General features: G+C 57.7%; 1 protein-coding gene across 1 annotated transcript in view; it reads left to right on the top strand.

Moving 5' to 3' along the window:
- Positions 1 to 13,098, top strand: part of PKP1 (plakophilin 1) — a 44,539-nt gene extending 31,441 nt beyond the window's left edge. Inside the window, exons 5-14 of the mRNA XM_037015266.2 lie at positions 345 to 552; positions 1,336 to 1,501; positions 2,721 to 2,835; positions 4,494 to 4,649; positions 5,385 to 5,561; positions 6,702 to 6,855; positions 7,118 to 7,304; positions 7,798 to 7,882; positions 9,319 to 9,425; positions 10,562 to 13,098. Coding sequence (XP_036871161.1) covers positions 345 to 552; positions 1,336 to 1,501; positions 2,721 to 2,835; positions 4,494 to 4,649; positions 5,385 to 5,561; positions 6,702 to 6,855; positions 7,118 to 7,304; positions 7,798 to 7,882; positions 9,319 to 9,393 — 1,323 coding nt within the window. The 3' untranslated portion in view covers positions 9,394 to 9,425; positions 10,562 to 13,098. The remainder of the gene's footprint in view (positions 1 to 344; positions 553 to 1,335; positions 1,502 to 2,720; positions 2,836 to 4,493; positions 4,650 to 5,384; positions 5,562 to 6,701; positions 6,856 to 7,117; positions 7,305 to 7,797; positions 7,883 to 9,318; positions 9,426 to 10,561) is intronic.
- The last annotated feature ends 12,657 nt before the right edge of the window (positions 13,099 to 25,755 follow it).

Genomic DNA, 25,755 nt, shown 5'->3' with positions numbered 1-25,755 from the left:
CCATGGGAGAAAGAGTTCCCGTGGGCGGGTCTCCTTTGCGTCCATCCTGCTGTAGGAGTTGGAAATGTGTTTCTCTCCATCGCCTCACCTGCCCTCAGCACCTACTCCAGGGCAGGAGAGCAGCCCTCGGACAGGAGGAGCGCCTTGCTGAGGGTCTCCCACCCAGGTGCTGGGGAGCTTGTGTCTGGTCCCTTCCATCACTCCACACTGCTTATTTACGTTGGTTGGCTTGGATGTTTCTGAACTGAAAACAGACTCTTTGGTCTGAAATACACTGCTCTGAGCAGAGTCATTAGATCAGCCTCACCATCTTGACCAGGAGACCTGGCACCCCGTCCCAACAGGTCTATCAGCTGGGAGGCATCTGCAAGCTGGTGGACCTCCTCCGGAGCCCCAACCAGAATGTCCAGCAGGCCGCAGCCGGGGCCCTGCGTAACCTGGTGTTCCGGAGCACCACAAACAAGCTGGAGACCCGGAGGCAGAACGGGATCCGCGAGGCTGTCACCCTTCTGCGGAGAGCTGGGAGCAGCGAGATCCAGAAACAACTGACAGGTAGGGAGCCCGGGTCACGAGAGCTGGGTGAGGAGCTAGACTGCGGCTGCAGCCCCAAGAGACGGAGTGCGGCGGTCCCTCCAGGCTGGGTCAGGGCACAGTGGTGCAGATTCAACCTCAGGCTAATATCCTCAAAGCTCTGTGGTACTGGCCTTGGCCAGGTTAGCAATGCCCAGGTGGTGACCCTAGGTGTCGTGCATACCCGCAAGACGCCAAGGTGTTTCTGAGGATGGAGAGCAAATGGTGGAAGGCTGCTAACCAGGCAAGATCCATATTCAGTAGACCTGGGATTTACAGGTGAAGATGGGTGTGGGGGCTAACAGGTCCTAAGCACCCACGCTATGTCCAAAACATGCTAAGCACTGACATCCCTGTGAAGCCCTCAAATTGGACTGAAAAGATGAGATGATGCAACGACTTAACAACGCTAAGTATTTCTGGAATGACTTTCAGGTGGAAAGTAGAAAACACAGGACGATATGCATGCTCAAATTTACATTAAAAGTCAGCGATGCATCACGTGTTTTTCGATCACTTTCCCTGTGCATCATTTTGATCTAGACAGAGAGCTGCAGACTCTCCCTGCCCTCAGAGAATCTGCATCTAATTGAGACATTGGGAAAGGGCTCACGAAACAATCACACAATAGATTTGATAGACCAGCCTACCTGGAAGGGGCCGTTTCAGTAGGCGCCTTGGCCAGAGTGGGCTGGGGGGTGGGACCTTCGTCCCTGGGGTCTTCCTGAGTGTGGCTTGTGTTGGGTGACTGTCCCCAACCCCCAGGGCTGCTCTGGAACCTGTCTTCCACGGATGAGCTGAAGGAGGAGCTCATCATGGACGCCCTGCCTGTGCTGGCCGACCGCGTCATCATCCCCTTCTCCGGCAACAGCAACGTGTGCCGGGAACCCGTGGACCCTGAGGTCTTCTTCAACGCCACGGGCTGCCTGAGGTGAGCGAAAGGGCGCCATGGGATCCTTTCACCCAGCCTTGGGACGCTCCCCAGGCAGCCCCATCCCAGCCAAGACTCCGCCAGGGCGGAGAACATAATGTACAGCCTGGCATTGGCCCTCAGTGGGGGCCCGGCATTCCTAACTTCTCTGGATATGGATAAGGCTCAGGACCCCACAGCCTCCTCGGATGGACCCCAGTAGACTTAGGAATCTAAGAGTAGAAATGCCTAGATCTGGAAATACAAACTGGCCCCAGCATTTCCCCTCCTTCACCCCCCAAAACAGGCATTTCTCCTACTGTCTTGAGGAGCGTTCCTTTAGACAAAAGTCTGGTCGGCTCCTAATGAGTCACTTCCCAGCTGTGGTGCTAAAACTATTGGCCATATTCACTGGCGTGAAGATGGCACTGCTTTGCCCAGCTTCCTGAGTCCCCTGCCAGTGAGGCAAAGCCCCAGGGGGCTGTTGGCTGAGGGGCCGGTGTGCTCATTCCAGGAGAGTGGGGGGTGGGTGCTGGCATGGGTTGGAGCAGTGGGACCCCGAAGGGGATCTGCCCCACAGCTCTAATGGGCTTTGTCTTCCCCAACTCTCGGAAGCCCCAGAATGAGGGGTGCAGTTGGCGTGCGGCTTGTGTCTCAGCTTGAGCTCTTCCCTGCCAGCCTCCAGGGAGCAGGGAGGCTGGGGAGATGAATGACCAGGGTAACTAAGGACTCCATGGGGCCACAGGACTGCAGGGGGCAGGAGCAGCCGCACCCCCCCTGCCCCAGGCTGCTTGGGAACAAGCCCTCCGCAGGGGCCAGAACACAGCTTCCCTGGGGAGGCGCACCTGGCCCCCAGCCCAGCCCCCCTGGGCTCCATTCCCCACCCACGCCTGGCCCCAGCTCCCCTCCCGCCTCTGCAGGCGCCCACCAGCGGCAGGGTGGCTGCCTCGGGCTGCGCTGGAGCCAGACAGTCAAAAAAGTGACAGGCCAGGGGGCCAGGTGGGCAGACGGAGGCGTGAAAAGAACTGAGTTGAAGCGAAATGCCATCCCAGCCTCGGCCAGACGGGGCAGACTGATTTTTCTCTTTCTTTCTTTCTTGGTCATTTCCTTTCCCTTCTGCATTTCTCCCCTCTTCTCCGCCTCTCAAACCTCCAATCCCACCCCTTCCCCTGCGTCCCCACCTGCTCTCCCCGGCACCCCCTTCCCTGCACCCCCCCACCCGCTCTGTCCTCCACCTCAGGAACCTGAGCTCAGCCACCGCCGGCCGCCAGACCATGAGAAACTACACGGGACTCATCGACTCCCTCATGGCCTATGTCCAGAACTGCGTGGCGGCCAGCCGCTGCGACGACAAGGTGAGACTGTGGCCCCGCCTCCAGGCCTCCTCTGTGCAGAGCTGCGAGGCCCAGGGCCCCTCTTCTGCCAGTGAGCACGGCACCCTGGACTCCAGGTCCTGCCCTCTTACTCACCCAGACCCTGCAAGGCAGGTCTTGGCTTTCTGGGGATCTTTAAGGTGTGGTCTGGGGACAGGAGCCCGGGGAGTGGCCTGTGGAGGTGGTGTCTGGGTGCAGAGGGCTCTGACCTTCCCGGGAGGCGGTTCCCGGGCGGGCTCCAGAGGCAGACCCTTTCTCCCCCACCAGCGGCGCTGTGGACACAGGCGCTTCCATGGTCTCTCTGTTCCTCCGTTCGCACCTTGCTCGGACGGAGATCATCATCGCCAGTTTCCCTCTTGGGTCGGTTTGAGGGTTCAATTAGTTCATAAGCAAAACAAGAAGAATAGTGCCTGGCACAGAGAGCCCCCCATGAGCACCTGGCACAGAGAGCCCCCCATGAGCGCCTGGCACAGAGAGCCCCCCATGAGCGCCTGGCACAGAGAGCCCCCCATGAGCGCCTGCTGCTGTCGGTAGCAGGGCTGAGCCCTGCGGGCAGCCCAAGGAATCCACAGCGCTGCTCCAGGGCCTCGGGGTCCTCCCTGTGCCATGCTGTCTTCCCACTGCCTCCCAGAAAGGCCCTTGGCAAAAGCACCCTCCCATGCCCTCTGGGCTTTTGGGTACACCAGCACAGACAGACAGACAGACAGGAAAAATCACGGAGGAAAGAGAAGCTGAAAGCTGAGGTATTTCCCCCAGAGTGGGACAGTGACCCGGGAGAGCGGCGAGGTCCTGTGGCCCCCAGGCAACCAGGGCACTGGCCGGGCTTCAGGGGCACCTGGGTCTGCACACGGTTTTGCTGCAGAGGGATCTTTGTGCCCCGCTCCCTCCACTGGCCTCAGGAGAGAGCCTGTCACTCGGCTGCTCAGCCAGGACCCAGTGGCATCGTGCTTTTCTGCTCCGGATGGAACGTCCCCCACACCTGTGTGACCTGGACCCTGGCAGCCAGATTGCCTCCCCCTGAGCGGGGCAGAACACCCTTGGGAGGGCAGTCAGCTGCCCCAGACCTGCAGGAACCCTAAGGGGCAGCTTCCACTGAGCAGGACTGGTCCTCGCCTCACTGGCCTGTGGCCCTGGGGGCCGTTAGCACCTTTGGAAAGGAAGGCTGAGGAGCAACCGTGGAAAGAGGGAGTGGCTGGAGCTCGGGGTGGGTCTGAACCTGAAGGTGTCAGGGCTGCTCCCAAAGGAGCGTGTGCCAGGACAGAAAGCACATCCTTCCGTGGCCCCATGGGGCCCCTGGCACAGGGGCTGCCGCAGCACAAACAGCAACCACCGTCCGGCGGACTCATGATGTGCCAGGCCCCTGATGGGTACTTTCCACGTGTAACCTTCCCAATGGCCCAGGGAAGAGGCGACTGTAGTACCATTTTACAGCTGAGGAGACTGAGGCCCAAAAAGGTGAAGCAATTCACTCGAGTTCACATGGCTAGGACACAACAGAACCGGCTTCAAATGCAGGGCCCAGGAGGGGTCCCTGGGAGGTCCCCTCACACGGGTGGGTGGCTGTGCTGCTCCTGCCCGGGCTCCTCGGTGAGGGCAGGGGCTGGGCAGAGGCTCAGGGCCACGCTTCTGCTTGGCCCCAGTCTGTGGAGAACTGCATGTGCATCTTGCACAACCTGTCCTACCGCCTGGACGCCGAGGTGCCCACCCGCTACCGCCAGCTGGAGTACAACACCCGCAACGCCTACACGGACAAGTCCTCCACCGGCTGCTTCAGCAACAAGAGCGGCAAGATGATGGTGAGCACCCTGGCCTGCAGGACCAGGCCCTGCCCTCCAGCACCCCACCGGGCCTGCCTGCCTCACCCGCCCTGCATCAGAGCCATGGCCTCGGGACCCTCGACACATGGGGGCTGGGCACAGGGCACCCTGCTTGCACACAAACGGGGTCTGAGTCCTTGGGAGGAGGAGCTGAGGCTGCCTCAGGAGTCAGAGGCCCCCCCCACTGTTTGCAGCCTCGCCCCCTCTGACTGTGTAATGGACATCTTCTCCCTGACCTGGAGGCTTGGGGTAGCCAGGGCTCTACGCCACACACACCCCCCTCTGGCCAGGTTCCCACTGCCTCCTGACCCTCCCAGGTTTTCCCAGAGGCAGACCCATGCTGTGGAGGGGCTTGGCTGCAGAAGCCACACCGGGGACGGTCCCTGTCGGCCCGGGGTCTGACTCTGGGAGGGGAGGAAGCTTCAGGGTGTGAGGCCCAAATGCAGCCCCACACAGCTGGGAGGCCGGGCAGCGGCTGGCCTGGAGTGCACTTCCCCAGGTACTGAGAATGTACTCCTCCCTGAACAGAGCCCGGCCACCGTGGTGACGGGCCCCTCATGCCGCAGTGAGGAAAGGGGCCCAGCGGGCAGGCACTTCCTCAGGCTGGTCCACCCGGGAACTCTGCCCCTTGGGTTAGGAGGGCAGGTGGGGGGAGCAGAATGTTCAGCTGGGCCCCCTCACCATGCACCCTATTGACCTGCCCTTTGTCCTCAGAACAACAACTATGACTGCCCCCTCCCCGAGGAGGAGGCCAACCCCAAGGGCAGCAACTGGCTGTACCACTCAGATGCTATCCGCACGTACCTGAACCTCATGGGCAAGAGCAAGAAAGATGCCACCCTGGAGGCCTGCGCCGGCGCCCTGCAGAACCTGACTGCCAGCAAGGGGCTGGTGAGGCACCCCCACCCCGCGAATCCCTGACCCCCCGTCTCCCCAGGTTGCGGTCCGGGCTCCGCCCCCTGCCTTCCCACAAGCCTGTCCCCCGTCTGGGTGTGTGGGCTTCGGACCTTGTTTGCAAACACGAATAGAGGATCTGGTGTGTGCTAGGCTCTGGGCTGGGCACTGGGGACATGGTGAGGGAAACGGCCCAGCCCTCTGGGAACTCCCAGGTGGCATATAGTGGGCGAACCCCCTCGTGCTAGATTCTGCCTGTGCCCACAGAAGCCCCTTCGCCTCGCGACTCCTGGCCCCCTGCCTGGGGTCGAGGGCAGGGAGGAGGGTGTGTCTGTAGCAAGGGGAGTCTCCTGTTTGTTGAACTGACAGAGATAAAAATAGAGGGTCTGGGGCATGGGCAGGTCCAGCAGAGATGCCGCAACCGAATCCCCTTGTCTGGTGGACAGGATGGAAGGTGATGGAGCCCTAGGAGGCCTGTTTGCGACCAAAAGCATTTAGACGGGGAGGCAGTCGCCAACCCCCATCTTCCCTTAGGACAAAGGGCGTCAGGCGGCAGCAGGAGATGGGGGAGGAGGGTCAAGAAGAAACTTCCTGACTGTGAGAGGATGGCGCTGGGGTCCCCAAACCAACCTGGACCGGATTACAGCCAGGAGGGCTTTGTCGCTAGAGGCCAGGATGAGCTGACCGACTTCCAGGGTACCTGGATTGTATCTTCATGTGAGCACAGACCCTTTCTTATCCATCTTTGTCTTGGGCAAGTGCTCAACACATAAGTATTGAATTCTTCAGAGTAGGAATTAAGAAGGACTGTGCTTCCCTAATTGACAAATATCCTCAACCATGTGGTTTCACGTGAGCAGATTCTGCTGGGAAATGTAAGGAGGCACGGCTGGGGCAAGTGGTGGCACTGAGCGAGGGCACTGAGCCTCCCCTCCTGGCACCCGGCTGGGCTCCAGGCAGACCCTGGGGTGCCGGCCGGGTCAGGAAAGGTGTAGCTTTTGGTGTGAGCCGATATGTGGCTGTTTTTGCTGGTGTCTCGACGTGAAAGAGAAACAGTTCTGGGGTTTCTGTGTTTGAGGTTACCTGCCCTCTCCTGCCATGGCACGTGGGGAGGTCCTCACTGGTCCCCCTCCTCAGATGTCCAGCGGCATGAGCCAGCTGATCGGGCTCAAGGAAAAGGGCCTGCCACAGATCGCTCGTCTGCTGCAGTCCGGCAACTCCGACGTGGTGCGGTCCGGGGCCTCCCTCCTGAGCAACATGTCCCGCCACCCCGCGCTTCACAGGGCCATGGGTAAGCACCCTCCACTGCCTCGGGCTGCCCCTTCTTTCCTCCCACTCCAGATGGGGCTTGTCAGATCCCCCACTTTCCCAAGCCTGCTGGAAGGCCACCCTCTACCTACTCCCTGGCCTCCCTGTGCAGAGGTCCACCGGGTCCCGAGCCCTGAGTTGGAGCTGAAATGGAGCCGGGGGGCCTCCTGGCCAGGGGCAGCCCAGAGGGAACCCTCAGCCCCTGCTTCCTGCTGACCCCCGCCCTCTATTCCTTTCTCTCCCAGGGAACCAGGTGTTCCCGGAGGTGACCAGGCTGCTCACCAGTCACACTGGCAACACCACCAACTCAGAGGACATCCTGTCCTCAGCCTGCTACACCGTGAGGAACCTGATGGCCTCCCAGCCGCAGGCGGCCAGGCAGCACTTCTCCAGCAGCATGGTCAACAACGTCATCAACCTGTGTCGCAGCAGGTGCGGCGCCCTCGCCCACCGCCCAGCCCCTCCCCACACTCAGTGCAGGGCAGGAAGCCCTGCGGGAGGAGGCCGCAGGCAGAGGTTCCAGAAGCCAGGAGGGCTGGGGGCCAAGCAGCTGGCAGCCAGGTCTCAGGGCTGCACAGAGGGGCCAGGGGCATGCACCTCTTGGCCAGGGGCCCCCAGAGGGCCGCCAGAGGCAGAGAGCGGCTGGCCCAGCTGCGTGGGAGCTGCATTCCTCTCCACGGGCTCTCTGCTCCAGTACGAGGGCCAGGGGACCAGAATGGGAGCACACTCCCGTGCAGGGGCCCCCAGGAGCCTTCCGGGATGGAGGGGTTGGGGGTCGTGCCCACTGTGTAGAGAGCCCGGCCCAGGGGTCTCCTTGGGGCTTCCACACATCTCCAAGACCTGGAGGTGAGGATGGAAGGAAGGAGGGGCCCGTCCTCACACCTCCCAGAGTCTCACCCGACGAATGAACTTCCCACCCGCCCAGTGCCTCCCCCAAGGCTGCAGATGCTGCCCGGCTCCTCCTGTCTGACATGTGGTCCTGCAAGGAGCTGCAGAGTGTCCTCAGACAGGTAAGTGTCCACACCATCAGGCCCTCCCTACTGGTTAGGCTTTCTGGTACTTTCTCGAACTGAATCCAGTCCAGACAGACCAAGGAAAGACAGAATGGCCTGGCCCACCCAGTGCAGGGAGAACGAGTCACGCTCAGGACAGAGTCGAGAGACAAATGTGCATGACAAGTATGATCAATGCTCTGAACAATCTCTAGGCTCTGGGATCTCAGCAGCTGCTGAGCGCCTGGAGGGCAGAGGCAATCAAGGAATGTGTGAGAGGCCTGGGGTGGGATTCGTTAGGAGCAAACTGAAAAGCAGGGTGGACAAAAGGCACAAAACTCACTTGAGAGCCCCAGGTACTCTGGCCTGAAGGGCAGGGCTGGGCTAGATCGCAAACCCCCTTTAACTTCAGACTGAAGACTTGAGGAGTTTGCCTTCGTCACCAGGAGGCCACGGGGGGCTTTGAGGAAGGGGTTCCATCCCACTCCTCCCTGTTGTCATTGACAACAGCCGTTCCGGGGCTAGGCCAGTGCTTCTGTCCCCACAGCACCTGCGCACCCTCCTATCACCGGGCTGCCACAGCCATGGTGAGGCAGGCCGTGTGGCTTATGTCCGTCCTGCTGAGTAGGAGTCAGGGACCCAGGAGTTTGCCGTGATTCAGTGAGTCAGGGCAGGAGCAGGGCCGCGACCCAGGACTTCTCACTCCTGGGCTCTTCCCACCAAACACAGCCGCGTGCAGCAGGAGAGAGCGAGAAGTCTGCTGGGAGGAAGCCAATGGCATGGGGCACTTGCCCAGACCCAGCAGGACTGGGACTTGGGACCACCTGCCATCCTGGGTCCCTCATGTTCCTACAGCCCAGCGAGAGCTGATGGGGCTCTCAGAGCTCGGGGCTGGCACCAGGGGCCCCTTCTGCGGTGCTCATTTACTCCAGAGCACTTGTGGAGCACCTGCTGTATGCTAGGAGAAAAACAAAGACGAGACTCCATCCACTGGGACCTGGGGGACTGGGGGGCTGCCGAGGGAGGGCGGAGCCTGCAGAGCAGCGGCTCCTCATGACCAGTGCCAGCCCTGGCTCCGGTGTTGAAAACGCCCTCCCTGCAAGAGCTTTTCTCAGGATTTAAAAAAATAGGGACATTCAGAGGCAAGAACAACTGACAGCTTTTCTAGTCTGATCCTGGTTGTTGTCAAAAGAATCAGGACTAGCTCCGCCCCTCCCGCCTTGAGCAGGGGTGTGCAAATAACCCAAGTGAGCTGCTGGAAGCCCAGGCCCACTTCACTAACTCAAGGATAGGAATGGCCTTACGCTTCGTCGCACGTCTAACGAGGCCAGTTTTAGCCCTGACCGTGTATGTAATGTGCCCAAAGAACCATGGTTCACGCCTGTGCAGGCTCTGGAGGGGCCGTTTCTTCCCCAAGAATGGTATCTCACATGGTTGCTGCTTCTCCCCTGTAGCAAGGTTTCGATAGGAGCATGCTGGGGACCTTAGCCGGGGCCAACAGCCTCAGGAACTTCACCTCCCGGTTCTAGGAAAAGGCCACTCGAGCAAGGTCAGCTTGCAGGTAAGAACTGTCCCACCTGTGGGCGAGGGGCCCTCCAGGATGTGTGGAGCAGCCTCAACCAGCGTCAGAGGGAGGGGCCAGGCCTGTGCTCCCCAAGGACACAGAAGCATCCTAGCTCTGGGAGTCAGCCTGGCTCTGGCCGACACAAGGGCTGTGAGGACGGCTGTTCAGACCTCTTGGTCTGAGTGCAGGAGCTGGCGCACTGCATGATATCAGGGGTGTGCAATGGCCTGGTGGGGTCAGCAGGCCAGAGGTCCAGGCACAGCTACTGAGTACAGCTGTGTGTGGGCACACTACACAGCCCAGGCCTGCCATTCCGTGGATTACAGTGTGAATGGTCCCTCTGCAGTGCTACAATCTGTCATTCCGGGCTTGGGCATCTACAGCTCACTGTCTTATCCTTTTATAATCCACTTTCCAGTCTCTGCACATCCTAGAGAGGACAAGCTTATTTCTAGCTGATGACTCTAGGGACAAAAACCTCAAGCCAAAATCTATGACAAAGGAGTGCAAGTCTTAGCTTTCATTAGAATCACCTGATGGCTACAAAGCCCACCCCTGGTGCTGCCCCAGCAGCTCTGACTCAGTGGCTCTGGAGTGGAAAATTCATTTTTAAACAAGCATCCAAAGTGTTTCTGATGCAAGTGAGCCAAGGGCCACACGTAGGTCATCACACTTACATCAGCAATCCTAGAGAGCGTCACCAGAGGTGGCCCTGGCGCGGAGCCATCTGCAAAGAGCCAGGGATGAGGACAGGATCTCCTGAGCTGAAGGGGACTTGTTAGTGCCCCAGCTACCTGCCAGCACCCCAGCACCTGCGGAGGGTCTGGAAGGGAGGGGAGCTGTGACTTTGATCCAGATAGAGACCACCGTCCCCTGGCAGATGAGCTTCAAGAACACGAGGGAAAGGAGAGGGCACAGTCTAGATGCTCGGTGCTGGGCACCGTGGTGGCAGCCCAGCGTAGGTGTGGCAGCTGGGGCACAAAGCCGACAAGCTCTGAGGGTAGGAACAAGCCATGAATGTGTCAAGGGTGAGCCTGCGTCCGTGTGCTGGGCGGGAAGGGGGCGCAGTGCTGGGCCCAGCTGCTGGTGGGCCTGCCGCCCTCTCGGTGCTGACTGGAGGACTTCTTTTCCAGAAGCGATGTGACCCACTGAGAAGACCTCAGGCCTTGCTGGAGGGGTTATTCTGTCCACCACGTGCAGTATTTGGAAAAGTTCAAATGCAACTGAGAACAAACCTGAAAACTATGGATGATGGAAATATTTTTAGATTCCTTTTTTTTTTTCCTTGGGGGAATTGGCAGGCGATAGGGGTTGGGGGAGGGTGGGGGGGTACTTTCTTGAGTTAAAGGGGCTTATGTCTGATGTTAATACTTCTTTCGCTACGAAATGGTATATATATATGTGTGTATAATGTGTGTGTGCATGCACGTGTGTGCATGAGCACCTAATAGCATGACCACAGACTGCAAAAAGCTAGATCCGATATTTTATTGCAGCTCATGGGTGGTAAAAGGACTCCCCGTGTTTCTTACTGACAGGCAAGTATGGTGCTTTTGCTTAGCTGCCTGGAGGTCCTGAAGTGTATTATGCCAGGGCAGGGTCCCTGCCCGGAGTGAGGCCCGTGAGGAGTCTGCAGGGGGACTGACCCCCGAGGACGAGGCAGGAGGGGAGAGTAACCCGGGCTGGGGCTAACCTCCCCTCTGAAGAGGCGGCCGTGCAAGAAGGGAGGCTGGCATGGATACTGAGGTTCACGGTATCTCAGGGGAAAATCTAGTCTGATAGGCTGCCCTTCCCACAATGCCACAAGGACAAGGACTGGGGCTGGGCAGGGGTGGGGCTCCAGAGATGGGCAGGGACAGTCTGGCTTGCTTTGCTCTATGAAGTCTGTCCCAGAAGAGTAGGAGACAGAGAGAGGGGCCTGTCCATTCTCCTGGGCTGTGTACCATCAGAGCAGGCTCAGCAGAAAGCCCATGCCTTCAAGGGCTTGTAACCTGCCTGCTGCAAGAGAAAAGGTGAAATGGTGCTCAAGGCCAAGGAGCTGTTCACCAAATGGCTGTTCAATCTTCCTTATCCCAGTGGAGTGGGGGTCAGGCTGGGGCTGAGCAAGGACCTGCCCCAGCCTCCAGTGGGACAGAGGCCATTTGGAAATTAACCAAGAGGACACTTCCCTGCCTGCCTGCTGAGATTCAAATGAAGGAGTGTTTGGGGTCCCAGGAGACTTGAGAATTTGAATAGACCAGGAGAGTAGCTGTCACGTCAGGGGCGGCAGCGAGCCCACACCCCAGCCCCGGCTGTCCCCACCTTCCCCTGAGCCACAGCCGTCCTGTCTTGCCCTGGCATGTGTTAGAAGAGGCCCATCAGGGGCACCAGCCACAGCCCTGGCCCCTGACTCTTGTGCATTTCAGAGCAGGGGAAGCAGAAGGGCCTCCTGTAAATAGCCCTCGGTATACACTGTAAGACAGGTGGAACGGAGGGTTCCCAAGCTCTCCCGTCAGCCTCCACTGGCCGCGTTGCCATCAGCGGTGTTAGAAGGAGGTTGCTGCCTGGTCCATACCCTGCCCCCTGCTCCTCAGCCCCCCAACCTCCTCCCAAGTCTCCTACCCCTCTGCACTACCCCCAGTCCAGCCCCACTTCTTTCCGCAGCACTCCGAACTGGAAAACACCTTTCAGGACTAGAGATGTGCCATGAAGAGAGGTGGCAGCTGAGCCTGGGGTGGGCCAGCCACGTGCTAACCGGCCCCCTAGCCAGGCGTCCCGCAGGGCTGTAGGGCTGTGGCATTCCCCCACCTCCTGCCTCACCCCGTCCTCAGGGCCTGCCTGGGGGCCTGGTCCCACCAGACCATCCTGGATATAGATTTCAAGATGACTCCTCTGCCAGTCATCAGGGCCCAGAGGAATGCATTTCTTTAAAAAGTATGTATTTTTTTAATGTTTTTAGAAACACCAACATGTGCCGGGCGCTGTTATAAGCACTCGGGACAGTTGGGTGGGCAGAGCAGAGCACAGCCAGAGTGAAGAGCCAGGTGGGCCCAGCCCTCTGCCCTGGGAAGGTGGCAGCTTTGCAGGCCCCGGTGGCCAGGGTGGACAGGCCTGACTTCAGTGACCTCTCGCGCCCTCCCAGGCCAGGTCCCAGGGCTTGTCATCAGGCCTCTGACCCACGCCTGCCACTTTGGAAGAGGCAAACCGGAGAGGGGCCTGAGGATGCGTTTCCTAGAGAAAAGGACTAAGGGGCTCACCGGGCTGCCCGAGCCAAGGTCCATCTCTGTATTTTAAGCCCACATTGGCCTCAGGCTACCAGGGTTGGACCCCCAAACAAGATGCTCCAATGCAGGGCCAAATGAGGAAGGGCACAGACCACTGCCCTAACCCCCAGCTGAGCCTGAGACAGATCCAGTCATTGGCCACAGCAGCCTGCCCAGTAGGGCCAGACCAGCAGCACGGGTGCCCCCTTCTCCCAGGAACTCGGCAGGCAGGGGTGCCCCCTCCCGTCCACCCCGCCCAGCTGAGGGGTGGGATGGCTGTGGCCAGGGGATGCTGCACAGTGCCTGGAGCCCATCCTCTGTGTCTGTCTAAGAGCCGTGCTGGCCGCGCCCAGTGTCCCTGTGTGATACGCTATGTATTTGCTTTTTTGGAACTATAGGAAATCAATAAATTGCTAGCGTTTCTTTGAGCTTTTCCAAGAAGTGGATTATTTGGGGTGCCATCGATGAATGAAGAGCTGCCCACTCTTTTCCAGGATCGCCCTTACTGACCCCGTGCCTGGCAGGGTTGAGACCACCTCCTGGGGGTGGGGGCACACCACTCAAAGATTCCTGCTTGGTGTGGGCACGTGTCACCTGCACGGGAGCTCCCTGATGCCAGAAGTAAACTGAGGCCCAGGCAGGGAACAAATAAGGCCATGTCACACCGCTTGTAAAGGGGAAAGTCACCACAAGCATAAACATACTCAGGCAGGGTACCTGTAGGAAAGTGGACATCATGTAAAAGTGGTGCATGTTTACTGCAATTGTCCTCTACCTGGGCCTGTATGAGGGGCTGAAGGGTCACAAAAGCAGAGGGTATGCTGGGCCCCAGCATCGATGGGCTCATAAGGGATGCAACACACACATGGAACTTTCTAAGACACAGGTAGCACATTCTAAGAGGCAGTTTGGAGGTGACCATCAGTGAGAGTCCCGGCCACCTGGTAGAGAAGGTTGGGAATTTCAGAGAAGGAGCTGGAAATGAGCTTCTCGCAACCTGGGAGGGTGGTGCTGGCAAGCGCCTCTCTCCAGAGCCCTGACCTCCCAGGTCATCCATCCCTTTGCTAATGGTCAGGAAGGCCAGGGAGCAGGGGCAGTGCCCAGGGGACAGAAGATGGCTTGTCTGTGGCCTACGTCGTTAATACACTAAGTTTGGGCCTTTGAATATGTCTTGAGACCTGAGAAACATGTATCGGCTCTGGAATGTGAGATGGAATTACACATTCCAGATCATAAATGCATAGTCATTAAGCTTTGCTAACACAGAACATACATGCGGAAGAGCACACAACTGCAATGTGTGCGGCTCTGAATCTTCACAAACTGAACACACGAGCAACCAGCACCCAGATCAAGAACAGCTTGCCACCTGCACCCAGAGCCCAGCTCGGTCCCTGCCTGTAACTGTCTCATTCCCCAGGGGCAACCACTGTCCTGACCTCCTCACCCCAGAGTAATCTTGCCTGTTTTTTTCCTTGGCATGAATGGAGTCAATATGTTCCTTTTGGTGTCTGGCTTCCTCAGCTCCTGTTCACAGGATTCACCCATCCCTGTGACACGTCACGGTCACTGCGGTTTGGCAGTCCATCCTGGGAATGTACTGCAAGGAAAAATGCAGTATTACATCCCCTCGTGGCTACGCCTGGTATTTACAAGCATTGGAAACAATGTGCAGATTAGTTGTCTCACTTCCCAGTAGTTCCCACGTAGGATATGACTACTGGGAAATTATAACTAACAGTAAAAAAAAAAAATGGATTCTATGTAGGATGTGGGTATAGTAAGCGTGGGAATGCCAACGGGCCCAAAGGTCTTACTTAAGTCAGTCATCCCTAACCAGAAGGGTGGCAGGCCCTTCTAGACCCTCAAAGGACCGGCTGATGAATAAGGGGCCCTGGGGTCCAGCAGCAGAGGGAAAGGCCGAGCTGGTGGCAACAGGAGCAGCCGGGAGCTGAGACTATGGCAGAGGACAGGTCTCAAGACTGGCGGCTGAGTGTCCCAGGCCCCACATGCAGGAGGCCCACAGTATCTGCTGCTGCGCCCGGGAGCCGTTTCCTCCCGTGCCCTTTGGCCGCTGACCTGGCCCAGGGCCCAGTACCCCCGCCGGAGTCCAAGCTGCTTTGGGGATAAAGTCCTCCGGCCGTCCCCGTGCACCACGCCTTAGAACAGAGCACACTCTGTTGCCCAGCGCAGGCGGAGAAAGAGCGACAGGAGTTGTTAATAATAATGATCATCTTCTCACTGGAGGGACTACAGAATGACCCCTTTACCCTTCAAAGCCGTAGGGTATTATTCACTTTCTGTTTTAATCTTTACTTCCTTCAGAGCATTAAAATCCAGTTCACAGATGAGAAAACTGAGACGCAGAGAGAGAAACTTGCCCAAGGTCATGTGGCAAGTTTATGGCAGAATAAAGGCTGAGGCCCAGGCCTCCTCTGCCAGCCCAGGTGTGCTCTGACCAGCTGATGGGACCCCTCCCAGCTGCCAAGGCTCTGGGACACGAGACAGGCCCAACACAAAGGCCATGCTGTGCATAATTCAACCTTTAGTGATTCAGAAGCTCCAGCTTCCTTGAGGCAGGCAACAATTACATGTTTTATGAGCTGGGGTGGCTGTGCAGACAAAAGTTGATTCATGGAACAGCAGATACTGTACCAGACACAAATCTACTGTGAGGATCATCTAATCTGGGGCCAGCTGGTCCGGTTGGTTATAATCTGGGGCAAATAAGAGCAGAGCCACAGGACAAAACATGCCTCAGTGACAGCAGCAGGTGTCCCCCACCCTGTGTGGCCATTCTCATACCTGCCACTGCTCAGCAGGGTGCAGATGTCACGGCAGCATGTCAGCCCTCTAGGGGAGCTATGTCAAAGCCAACGGGCCCCTCTGGTGGGGGGCCAGCAGCAGCGTCCCATATAAGGAAGGGCCCGCTGCTCCCAGCGCTCCAGACTCACCTAGTCTCACCCTGGTGAGTTAAAGCGAGCGCTCCAGCATTTACCAGCTGGTTCTGAATCTCCAGGCTGTAAACGTCACCCCCTCCATTAGAATCCTTCTCTCTACACCTCTTTCAGAAAGGAAACTTCCTCCTGGTCCCTGAGGCCAAGTGAGGCCCCCACTGAGCCCACGTGTGCCATTCTGGGTCCTCTTGGGCTCACACTCCTGCATTCTGGGGCCCAAAGTTTTCTGGAGGACAGCTGGGCTGTAGGACACAGGGATAGACTTAGAGGGGAGTGAATGCACACCTATTATGTGACCACATGCTACTTACCTTTAACCTTCACATCCTTGCCTCAAAGTAGGTATCACTAATTGTCATTTCATGGATAAGGAACTAGGGTTCAGAGACGCTGAGTAACTTGTTCAAGGTCACACAGCTGGTGGGTCATAGACGTGGAATGTGAGCCGGTCTGAGGCCAAGGCTCCTGCTCTTCCCCCTTCACTAAAACTGCACCTGGACCACAGTTGCCAACAATTGGGTTGCCTCCTGAACTGCCCTCTAGCAACCACCCTCGCCCGCTGACCCGCTGAGCCCTCTGTAACCTGGTTCTGAGACTGGATTGAGCACCTGTGCCCGGGTCCTGTACTGCTCACTTTTTTTTTAATTCAAGAAACACTCGGACAAAAACTTCTTGTCCTCCAAAAACCTCTCAAGACAAAAGTAGAAGTTGACCCCCCACTCTTGCTGGCCCCTCCGAGCGGACGAAAGCCCTCTCCAGGCAGCCAGCCAGTCCTGAGTCCGAAGGGGGCGCTTCTCGTCCAGACCCTCTCCTCTGTCCTGCCAGCCTAGAGCCGGCCCCACCTGGTCCCCACTCTGTCCTCTCCGGCCCTCCCGGGGCAGAGCCTCTGTCCTTGGCGCCACGATCCAGAGCTCCTTGGTGGCCAGACAACTGGCAGGACCCTAGGGCAAGGGTGTAGCCCCAGGGCTGGGGGCTGGGCAGCACACTGCGCTCACTCCGCATGGGCTGCTCACATCAGGGCCACACACCGCCAGGGGGAAGTGACAGGGAAACACTCTCCTTGTCAGAGGATTTCACACGAACTTCCGCCCCTGAGTCCTTCCCGTGAGTGCCAGCTAACACGGAAGGCGGAAACCCCAAACAGGTGAGATGGAAGAAAGCCTGGTGGGAGGGGCTGGGAATGGGGGCTCCAGCTGCCCACCCCTTTCTTCCAGGGGTGATCCTCAGAGCCCCAGGCTCCAAAGGGCAGCTGGGAAACCTCTGATCTAGTCCAACTCCTTCTTCTTGCAGGTGAGGAAACAGTGCCAGAGAGGGAAAGTGACTTGCTCAGGGTCACAGAACAGTTCAGGCTGCAGAACCGGCGTAGAGCTCGGGTCTCTGGAACTGCAAGCCGGGCCCTTTCTCCTGCACTGCCCCTCCCCTCCCGCTGGGCCAGGTGCAGCTTCTCCTGCTCCCACAGCGCTGTGCTCAGGCCTAGCATGCCACTCCCGGCCCTGGGCAGTGGCCACATCCTTTTGTCTCTTTCTGCACTGACCGTGAGCTACTTGAGGGCAGAGACCCCAGCAGTGCCTGGCATGGAGAAGGGGCTGCATACTCCACACACAGGCGCACCCCACAAGGCTGACTGAATCTGCGACAGCAGCTGGCACCACGTGGGCACAGAGCCGAGCCTTGGTAAAGCTTCGGTCCCTGGATGATTAAGTAGGACTGTTTCTGCAGCTGCAGCATCGGTGGCTGGGACATAGCAGGAGACAAACAGATGCCAAGCACCCTACATTCTACAGAGAGCCCAGCATCCCTGGGGCATCTTTGAGCACAGGCAGAAAAGAGAAGAGGTTCAAAGGCCGTAGAGAATCAGCCAGAGAACAAGAATGGCCGGCGAACCAGGGGATTGTGGCGCCTGGAAGCCACGTGAAGAAGTGTGAGCAGGTGCAGGGAGGGACCCGCTTTGTGCAGTGCTGCTGGCGCGACGCAGATGAGGGAGGAACCTGGGCACTGGATTTACGGCTCTTTTCTTTTTTTGGCCTCTTTCTTCCACTCCCCCGCTTAGGTAAAATTTAGATACAGGAAATGCACAAACCTTAAGTGCGCCATTCCATACATTTTGACAAATGCCCACACCACTGTCCAAATACAGAACATCACTTTCACCCCATAAATTTCCCTCACATGTTTTCCCAGTCAATCCCCCTTCCTCCTGAGAGGCAGCCATTGAGTTTTTTATGACAGCTTAATTGTGCCTGTGAAGAAAAACGCAATGTCTGTGGGATCTCGAGTGACGTACCCCCTGCCCTTTCTGATATTGGTCGTTTGTGTTCTTTGATTTTCTGAACAGTCCAGCCAGGAGTTCATCTTTTCAGAAACCAAATTCTGACTTTCTTAACTTTGTCTTTAAGATCTGTTTTCTTATTCACAGTTTCTGTTATTATTTCCTTTCTTTCCCTTGCTTTGGGTTGACTATGATTTTTTTTCTAGATTCATAAAGTGGGAACTCAGGTCATCGATTTTAGGCCTTTCGGGCATTTTAAGTTCCCTATCAGAACTCTCTCTGGGACCCTCTCCTTTTAATATTTCCCTCCTCCACTCTCCAACTGCCTAAATTCTTGCCACTAATTCTTCAATCCAAAAAGACCGTGAACTTCTTTTTGAGTTTTTGACAGTCTGCAAGGAGCCAATTGCAGCCTGTTATTGGGAGGAAAGTTATTAAAATAGATGACTTACCCCAATGTAGTTTTATTCTTCTGAGTGCCAACTCCCCTTCGTTTTCTGACTGCTTTTGGCCACCCTTCCACACCCTTGGGGAGCTGCTACTTTTCATGTTTGTGCAGAGTTCTTAACTATTATCTGTGGAAAGATGATTTGATAAGACTTACTCCACCATTATCTGAAGGAGAAACTTCAGAAGAGAAATGGGATGGTTTCTGTAAGTAGGTGTGACATCAGGAGAAGCCTTTTTGTAAGATTAAAAACATGTTTTATATGCTGATGGGGATAATCGGCAGAGGAGAAATTGATGATAGAGAAAAGGGATTGCTGGCGTGATGTTCTCGAATGGACCAGGGAGTACGGGGCGCACATAACTGGGGGGCGGCCCCGGATAGACAGGGCAGCTCGCCAACAGTCACAGAGGCAGCAGGTGGGGAGAGGGAGGGGACAGGTGGGCTGGAGCTCCTTCGCTTTGCTTCCATGGTCTTGGTGAGAGAGGAACCCCAATTATTGTCTGAGCGTGAGGGTAGAGGAACACGTATCAGATGTTTGGAAGAGAGAAAGCACGTGTCTTGCCGAGGGTTTCAGCCCCGGGAAAGTTTCCTATGGATTCAGTGAGACTGAGAAACGATAATGGAACGTCTTGGGGTAAAAGGGTTTATACCTGCCTCTGTTCTCCCAGCAGCAGGTCGAGCACTGGGATCCTATCCGCACCCAGCAGTCTGCAGGTCCGGAATCGGCCCCAGTCTCTGCCTCCGCCCAGAGCACGGGGCGGACCTCCTTATACAGTGACTCCGTCAATACTAGCTCATTGCTACCGGTGTGGAAGCAGTAGCCCAGCAGCGGGCCTGTTACCGCGCCAAGGAGTTTAGGGCAGGGCAGGTGGGGATCCTGGACATAGGAGCTTTGATTTTCCCCACAGCATGAAACAGTTTTCCAGGGAAATAGGAGAACTACAGAGCTAGCAAAATACAGTAGGAAAGGCGACACCACAATCCTTCCTGCGGCGGTGGGCGCGACTGGGAAGGACTCAGGACAGGCGTGCTTTCTCCACCCACACTTCACCGCCACGTAGGAGCTGGTGCAGAGTCGGTGAAGTCTTTAACCAGGAATTTTTCCAAGCAGGTTCAATGAGGAAAGAGGGTATTAAGGGAGCTCAGGTGGTACTCAGGGGAGTGATTCTACACGGACAAGGGCTTGAACCTGGGGAAGGAAGGAGAGAACATGAGGGGGTGGAGAGCTACCTAAAATTAAGGTGTTAGAATGAATGGATTATAGGGGCTAAAGAATTATGAAAGGTGGAGGATATGAGGGGGTGAACTATAAGTCAGGACACGGTAATCAGAAAGTATGTTACCTAAGGTTAGGTGACCATGGAGTGAATGGCTACGAGAGGGCAGAGGAAACATCATTGGAGAAGAGATCAAGGAACCACAAGGCCAAGATGTTGGAAGGACTGTACTTGTTGGCATCGAAATCACCAAGAATTCCACCAGAATTCGTACTGAGAGTGACGGCAGGCTGAAGTGGTCAGGGACACAAGGAGTGTGGCCCGGGGCTCAGGGTCTGCCGCAGGGGTGTAGCGGTTGGGCAGCATGATAACATGTTCATTTAATCAAACTGAAGTCAGGCACCGAGGCCCCATCAGATTTTCTTTTCTCCTGGATTCCACCTGCAGTAGCTTCCAGTCAACACACAAACACCACCGGGTGGAGGAGACGTGCTCTCCCAGCCCAGGGTAACCCAAGAACAAACTGCTGTTAGGGCTCAGTGAGGAAAGGTCCGGGCATCACGGCCGCCAGGTCTGAGCCCTGTGGACCAAAGTGTGCAGCCAGCAGTCACAGTAGCTGACCCCCAGCTGGGGTCTGGGTGCAGGCTGGGGCAGCAGCCGCCTGCAGACACGCCTCATTACCAGCCTGCCGGCTTATACTTAAAGGAGAGATGGGAAGGTTGGCAGAGAGGTGCGGGATGGGGCAAGAGTGTGGAAGGGAGCAGAGGAGAGGGCCTTGGTCTTTGCTAGAAAGCCAGACGTTGTCTGTCTCTGCTGCCCACTCAGGGGACATCGAGGCACCGAGTGAGGAGAGCTCACAGGCAGACTTCAGACCCCTTGTGGCTGCCCTCAGAGCATCTTCCCGCTTCCCAGCACCGCCCTGGGCCTTCTCTTCTTTGCCCAGGGCCCCTCAGCGTGAGGCCCACACCTGAGTATTTTGATTTGTTTGCTTTGAGAAACAAAAAACAAAGGTGGATGAGGCTGCTGCCCCCGAGTCACCAAGCAGGAAGCCATGGCTTCATCTTTGATACCTCCTCCCCCACTCAGGCACCAAGTCCTGACAGCTCTGGAATGCCACCGCACCTCCACACCCACTACCATGGGCTTAACAGGGCCACCATCAAGCCTGGCCTTGACGCCTGCAAGCTGCTGGCCCCACCAGCCGGCCTCCCCTCTTGTCCCCACCACCACCACCCACAGTCACCAGACAGTGCCACCACCAGAGCACTCTCTGAAAATAATGCTGATTATACCCATCCTCTGCCTAAAAACACCAGCCAGCTCCTAGTGTCTGTAGCTAGGATTCTTAGGCTGCCACCCAAGGCCCTCCTGGGCTCTGGGCGCCGCTCTGTGCCCCACAGTCTTCCCTTCGCCCACTGCCTGCACTCCACCCATGCTAGGCATCTCCCCGGGCATGGTGCGCCCGTTCCATCCTGCTGCCCTCATGCTGTTTCCTCTGCTGCTGTGCCTTCCCCAAGCTCTACCTGTCAAAACCCTGTTTACCCTCTGAAGCCCGACTTGCATGTCCTTCTATCTCTGCCACCGGCGGGTTTGCACCTGTGCGGAGGCCCCGATCGGGCCTCGACTTGTTGGCCTGTGTCCCTCTTCTGTGGAACGTGGAGTTCCCTGTGGGCAGGAAGGGCAACTTGGTCGTGTTTGCGTCCTCTCTCAACCACCAGCAGTGTCCAGCGCAGAGCATGTGCTCGACACGCACGGAGAAGGAATTGCACATGACTCTGGGCGTAGCATCCTACAATTGTGTGCTGAGCTTACCTTGAAAGCCTTGCAGGTCTCCCTTCCCACTATCTGACCCTGAAGGTCCATTAGCACAACCTCCACGTTGGTCAAGCAGCCCTCAGAGCCCCTCCTAGAAGCTGCCTTGTTAGACACACCTCTGAGACTCCCCAGCTCCTGGACCTCTGTGGCTTCCACTCACGGGCCCTTGTCTACACCCACTGCGGCCGCAGAGAACAGACCCAGTCCCTCTTCCTCAGGACATTGCTTCCAACATTTGCCCCTGAGTTTTCTCAAACGCAGGCTAAGCCTTCTCAGTTCCCTCAACCTTTCCTTACAGGGCATGTCCGGTGTCCCTCTCGCTGTCTCCTCACCCTACTCTGAGCACACCCTAGGTTGTCATCCTCCTTCTAAGAGCTGGAGCTCTGAATGGAACATGGGACACCCTACACGGTCTGAGCAGTCCCAAGGGCAGAGGGATGGACCTCTCAGGTGCAGGGCATCCATTTCTAGTCCACTCTGCCATCCAGACCTGGACATGGCCGGGTCCCTGGCCCCTCTGAGACCCCACTCCTTGGAAGCTCATGCAGAGGTCCTCTTGACAACAGGTCCCAGGTCTGTGGTAGATGGTAATGTGCAACCTCCTCCAGGAGCTGGTTTTGTGGGAGCAGGAAGCTCGGCATGCGTGTGCTGGTATTTGGACACGGAACTCTCCAGTGCGCATGGATCCGGCTTTGGGATGAAGGCACTCTCAGGTAACTCCGTGCTGATGGGGAAGCAGCCCAGAGGCCCTAAGAAGTGATGTCTCAGTATAATTGCCAGGAAGTCGCAGCTCTGACACAGGACTGTGAATGACCTCGGGAAAGCCTCCTCACCAGTTTCCTGCTAAAATGTGGGGGGTGGGGTCTGGTGTCCCTTCTCATGCGGCCACTCCACACTGTCACTGATGATGCTTGGAGCACCAGCACTCTCAAAGCCTCTTTATCCCGTGTCCACCCTGCTGCCCAGGATCTATACTAGTGCCAAACCCTGGCCCTGCCTGACCCTGCTCCCCGGCCGGGGCTGGGGAGCCCACAGTCCTCCGCAGATTCCCACACCCCCACCTCTGCCTCCTCAACCACACCGTGCCCGTGGCGGGAGGCAGAGGCCAGAGCGGTGAGTCGGGCTGCCAGCTCGGGCCCTGCCGGCTCCGCCTTCCAACTAACCCCCGCATCAGCAGCAGCCCCACCAGCTGCCGGGTTGCCCAAGTCCTTCCCTGCCTCCCCACCCACGGGGGGGTCACACCTGCCATTCCGGTGGCCAGCAGGGACTCCTGCTCCAGGACCAGGCTGGTGGACTTGGAAGAACAATAGCTAGTGAGGACAGCTGGTTCCACAGACCCTGGGTGAGGTGACCCCCTGCTCTCCCGGCCGCTGCCCAGAGGACCTCGGAGGAAGGGGAGCCCCATGGATCCTCTCCAAGACCAGCAGACTCCCACACCCCCAGGTTCTCTCTGGAAGGGGCCCCTTAGCCCCTCCATAAGATCCTTAGTGATCCGTGTGCACACACGTGTCTGTGGGTGTGAGTGTGTACGGAAGGGAATTTGATTAGCATTTCAGTCATCCCCGCGGGGTGTTCAAGGTGCTAAGTGACAAAAGAGCTCTATGTTTGCAAACTCTAGGCTAGATGACCCTAACAGTTTTCTGTACTCATATTCCCAGAAGCTTTAATGTCTAACATGTGCGGCAGCAGAGAGAGGAAGAGAGAGGGAGTGGGGTGACACGAAGCCCCTCCTGAACTTGTTTGAAGAATACTTTTTTAGAGCCCCAGGGTCCCAGAGGACCAGTCAGGGCCATGCTCGGATTGTCCGAGCTTGAAAGGAGATTCTGAATCCCAGACAGAGGCCCTCCTGGGATGTGGTAAATAGTGAACCACGTGGGCATTGGTCTACCTGATGACACCTTCCAGGGCAGTTCTGATGGGCCCTGGCCCCAGCCAGCTGAGCAGGTTGCTGTGGAAGTAAGGTCAGGCCGGAGGCCGCAGCAGGGCCTGTGCCGTTATTCACCAAGTTTGAAACCCTCTCTCCTCTGTTTCCAGTCAGCCTGGTACCAGCTGACCCAGATTCCGGGAATCTCCACTTTTCTGGGCTTGGAACCACTAGGGTAACCTTGCTTGGTGATTCTCACAAGCTATAGTGTGCCTCTGTCTCTCTCTGTCTCTCTCTGTCTCTCTGTCTCTCTGTCTCTCTCTTTGTCTCTCTGCCTCTCTGTCTCTGTCTCTGTCTCTCTGTCTATCTCTGTCTCTCGCTTGTGTCCCTGGGGAATCTCGTTAAACTGCAGGTTCTGAGCTTCTGCGTTTCTGCAAGCTCTCATGTGATGCTGTTTGGCCAGTCTGTTGAACGCACTTTGAGTTGTCAGGTAGCCAGTCTAGAAAGGCTTCCTGGAAGAGGAGACCTAAGGAGAAGGGAGACTGGAAGGAAAAGATACCAAAAAACAAAGCTGGGCTGCAGAGTGATAAGACAGTGGGGAGAGTCTGTCCAAGTGGGGTGGGTTTGGAGGGCTGGTGGGGGCCAGGAAGCCACGGGCACAGGTTTCCAGGTCAGTAACGGGGTAGGAGGCACAGGGGAGGGCTGGAAGATGGACACCCGGGGGTGTAATTGGCAGAGGGTTCCATGGGCCGCACAAGGATTGGCAGTGATTCTGGCGCCAGACCCAGGAACCACACCTGGGGTGAGCTCTAGTTCCTCAGAAGAGTGGGCGGGTGCCTTGGGCTCCATGTCACCCCACCTCCCAGAAGGGACGTCTGCCCTCCCAGCAGGAGGTGGGGATGTCATCAGCACCTTCCCTGGCCTCCCTTCTCTGCTGGCTTTAGGGCGAGGCAGGATGGGCCGACTCACCGGGCCAGCCCATCTTCCCATGAACAGCGAGTCCCCGGCTTGGTTCAAAGAAAGAGAGGGCAGGAAGGAGGGGCCAGGCCGAGGCCTCCCTATGCCCAGGGCACAGCAGGGAGAGGGTCCCTAGCTGGGGGCAGGAGAGGGGAGGCAGAGCCGGGGTGGGCACACAGGGAGGGAAAGGACAGAGGGTCCCCCTGGAAAAGGGATCCTTTCTCTCCCCACAATACTCCAGAGATGCTGGCAAGCGCTCATAAGTGGGGCAGGCGGGGTCCTGAGCACTTACCTCGGCTCATGTCATTCTCACAACCCAAGGAGGGCTGTTGAGATCATCCCTGTTTGACACATGAGAAACTGAGGCTCAGGAACTTGGCCAGGGTCACTCAGCAAGTATGTGGCAGAGCTGGGACTGGACCCAGAGTCTGTGACCTTGAACACTTACCAGAAGACAGGAGATTCTGGGGGCACACGTGATGTCTCCCCACTCCTGACCACCTCCACCCACTGTCTGGCCAGTGAGGACCCCGTCCTAGTCCACTTCAGTCTGAACCTCACATTCGACTCAGGCCCGGTCCACCTGCCCAGCCCAGCCCAGACTTGGGCGGGGGGGGTGGGGCGCAGGCTGGGCTCCACTAGCTCACACACCCCTTTCCTTGGCCCAGGAAGAGAGGGGGCTGACTCTGATTCGGTTCCGTGGGCAGCCGGGGAGAATCACAGGGAGAGCTCAGCGGGAGAGTCCCAGGAAAAGCCAGGCCCCCTCACCTCAGGGGCCAGGGCCTCGGTCCCGTCCTTTCCGCCCAGGTTCCTTGTGGCACTGGGAGCAGCCTGGCGCCGTCTCAGCCCCACATCCAAGCTCCATCACACCCCTCCCACCACCACACACCATCACCCTGGCCCCCTCTTGGATCTAGGGGTACACCGAGTGGGACAGTCTGCGTTCTGGGGGAGGCACCCCGAGCAGAAGCCTCCCGGGCCCTCGGGAGCCATGTGGCAGGTAGTCAGGAGTCACAGGTACTCTGAGTGTGGCTTCGAGCAGAGCTATTGGGAATGGGGTGTCTGCTTCGGGTCCATGACCCACCTGGGCCAGCTACCTAAGCAAGGGCCCGATCAGTCCTGCCGATTTATTTTTAACAGTAGGACTTTCCCGACAAAGGAAGCGCACAGATTCATGTTCTCCGGGGCGTGCCTTTCCCTGTGGCCTGATTGAAGCAGGCGGGGCTGCGTGGGCTCCACCAGGGGGGCCTGCAGACTCCTTGACCCTCCTCAGCCAGAGGAGAGCCCGGGTGGGCCTTGTACTGAGGGGCCCCAGGTCTAAGGGTGGAGCTGGGGGGAGCAGCATGAGGTGGTGGGGTGCATCAGGACCTAAGCTGGGAGGGCTGCTGTGCATGCGGAAGGCGAGCTCACTTTGCACCCCGATTCTGCCGGCCTTGCCTCAGACAGCTCCCAGACCCCCTTCTCTTTGTCTCCATCACCGCCACCCAGGCCCCCAGGATTGCCCACTGCCGCCTCGGTAACAGCCCCTACCTGGTCAGCCTTTTTCCCTGCTCTG

Source organism: Manis javanica, chromosome 11, assembly GCF_040802235.1.
Source record: "Manis javanica isolate MJ-LG chromosome 11, MJ_LKY, whole genome shotgun sequence".
NCBI lineage: Eukaryota > Metazoa > Chordata > Mammalia > Pholidota > Manidae > Manis > Manis javanica.
Note: the sequence above shows the minus strand (reverse complement) of the source record. Positions and strands in the feature narration are given on the sequence as shown.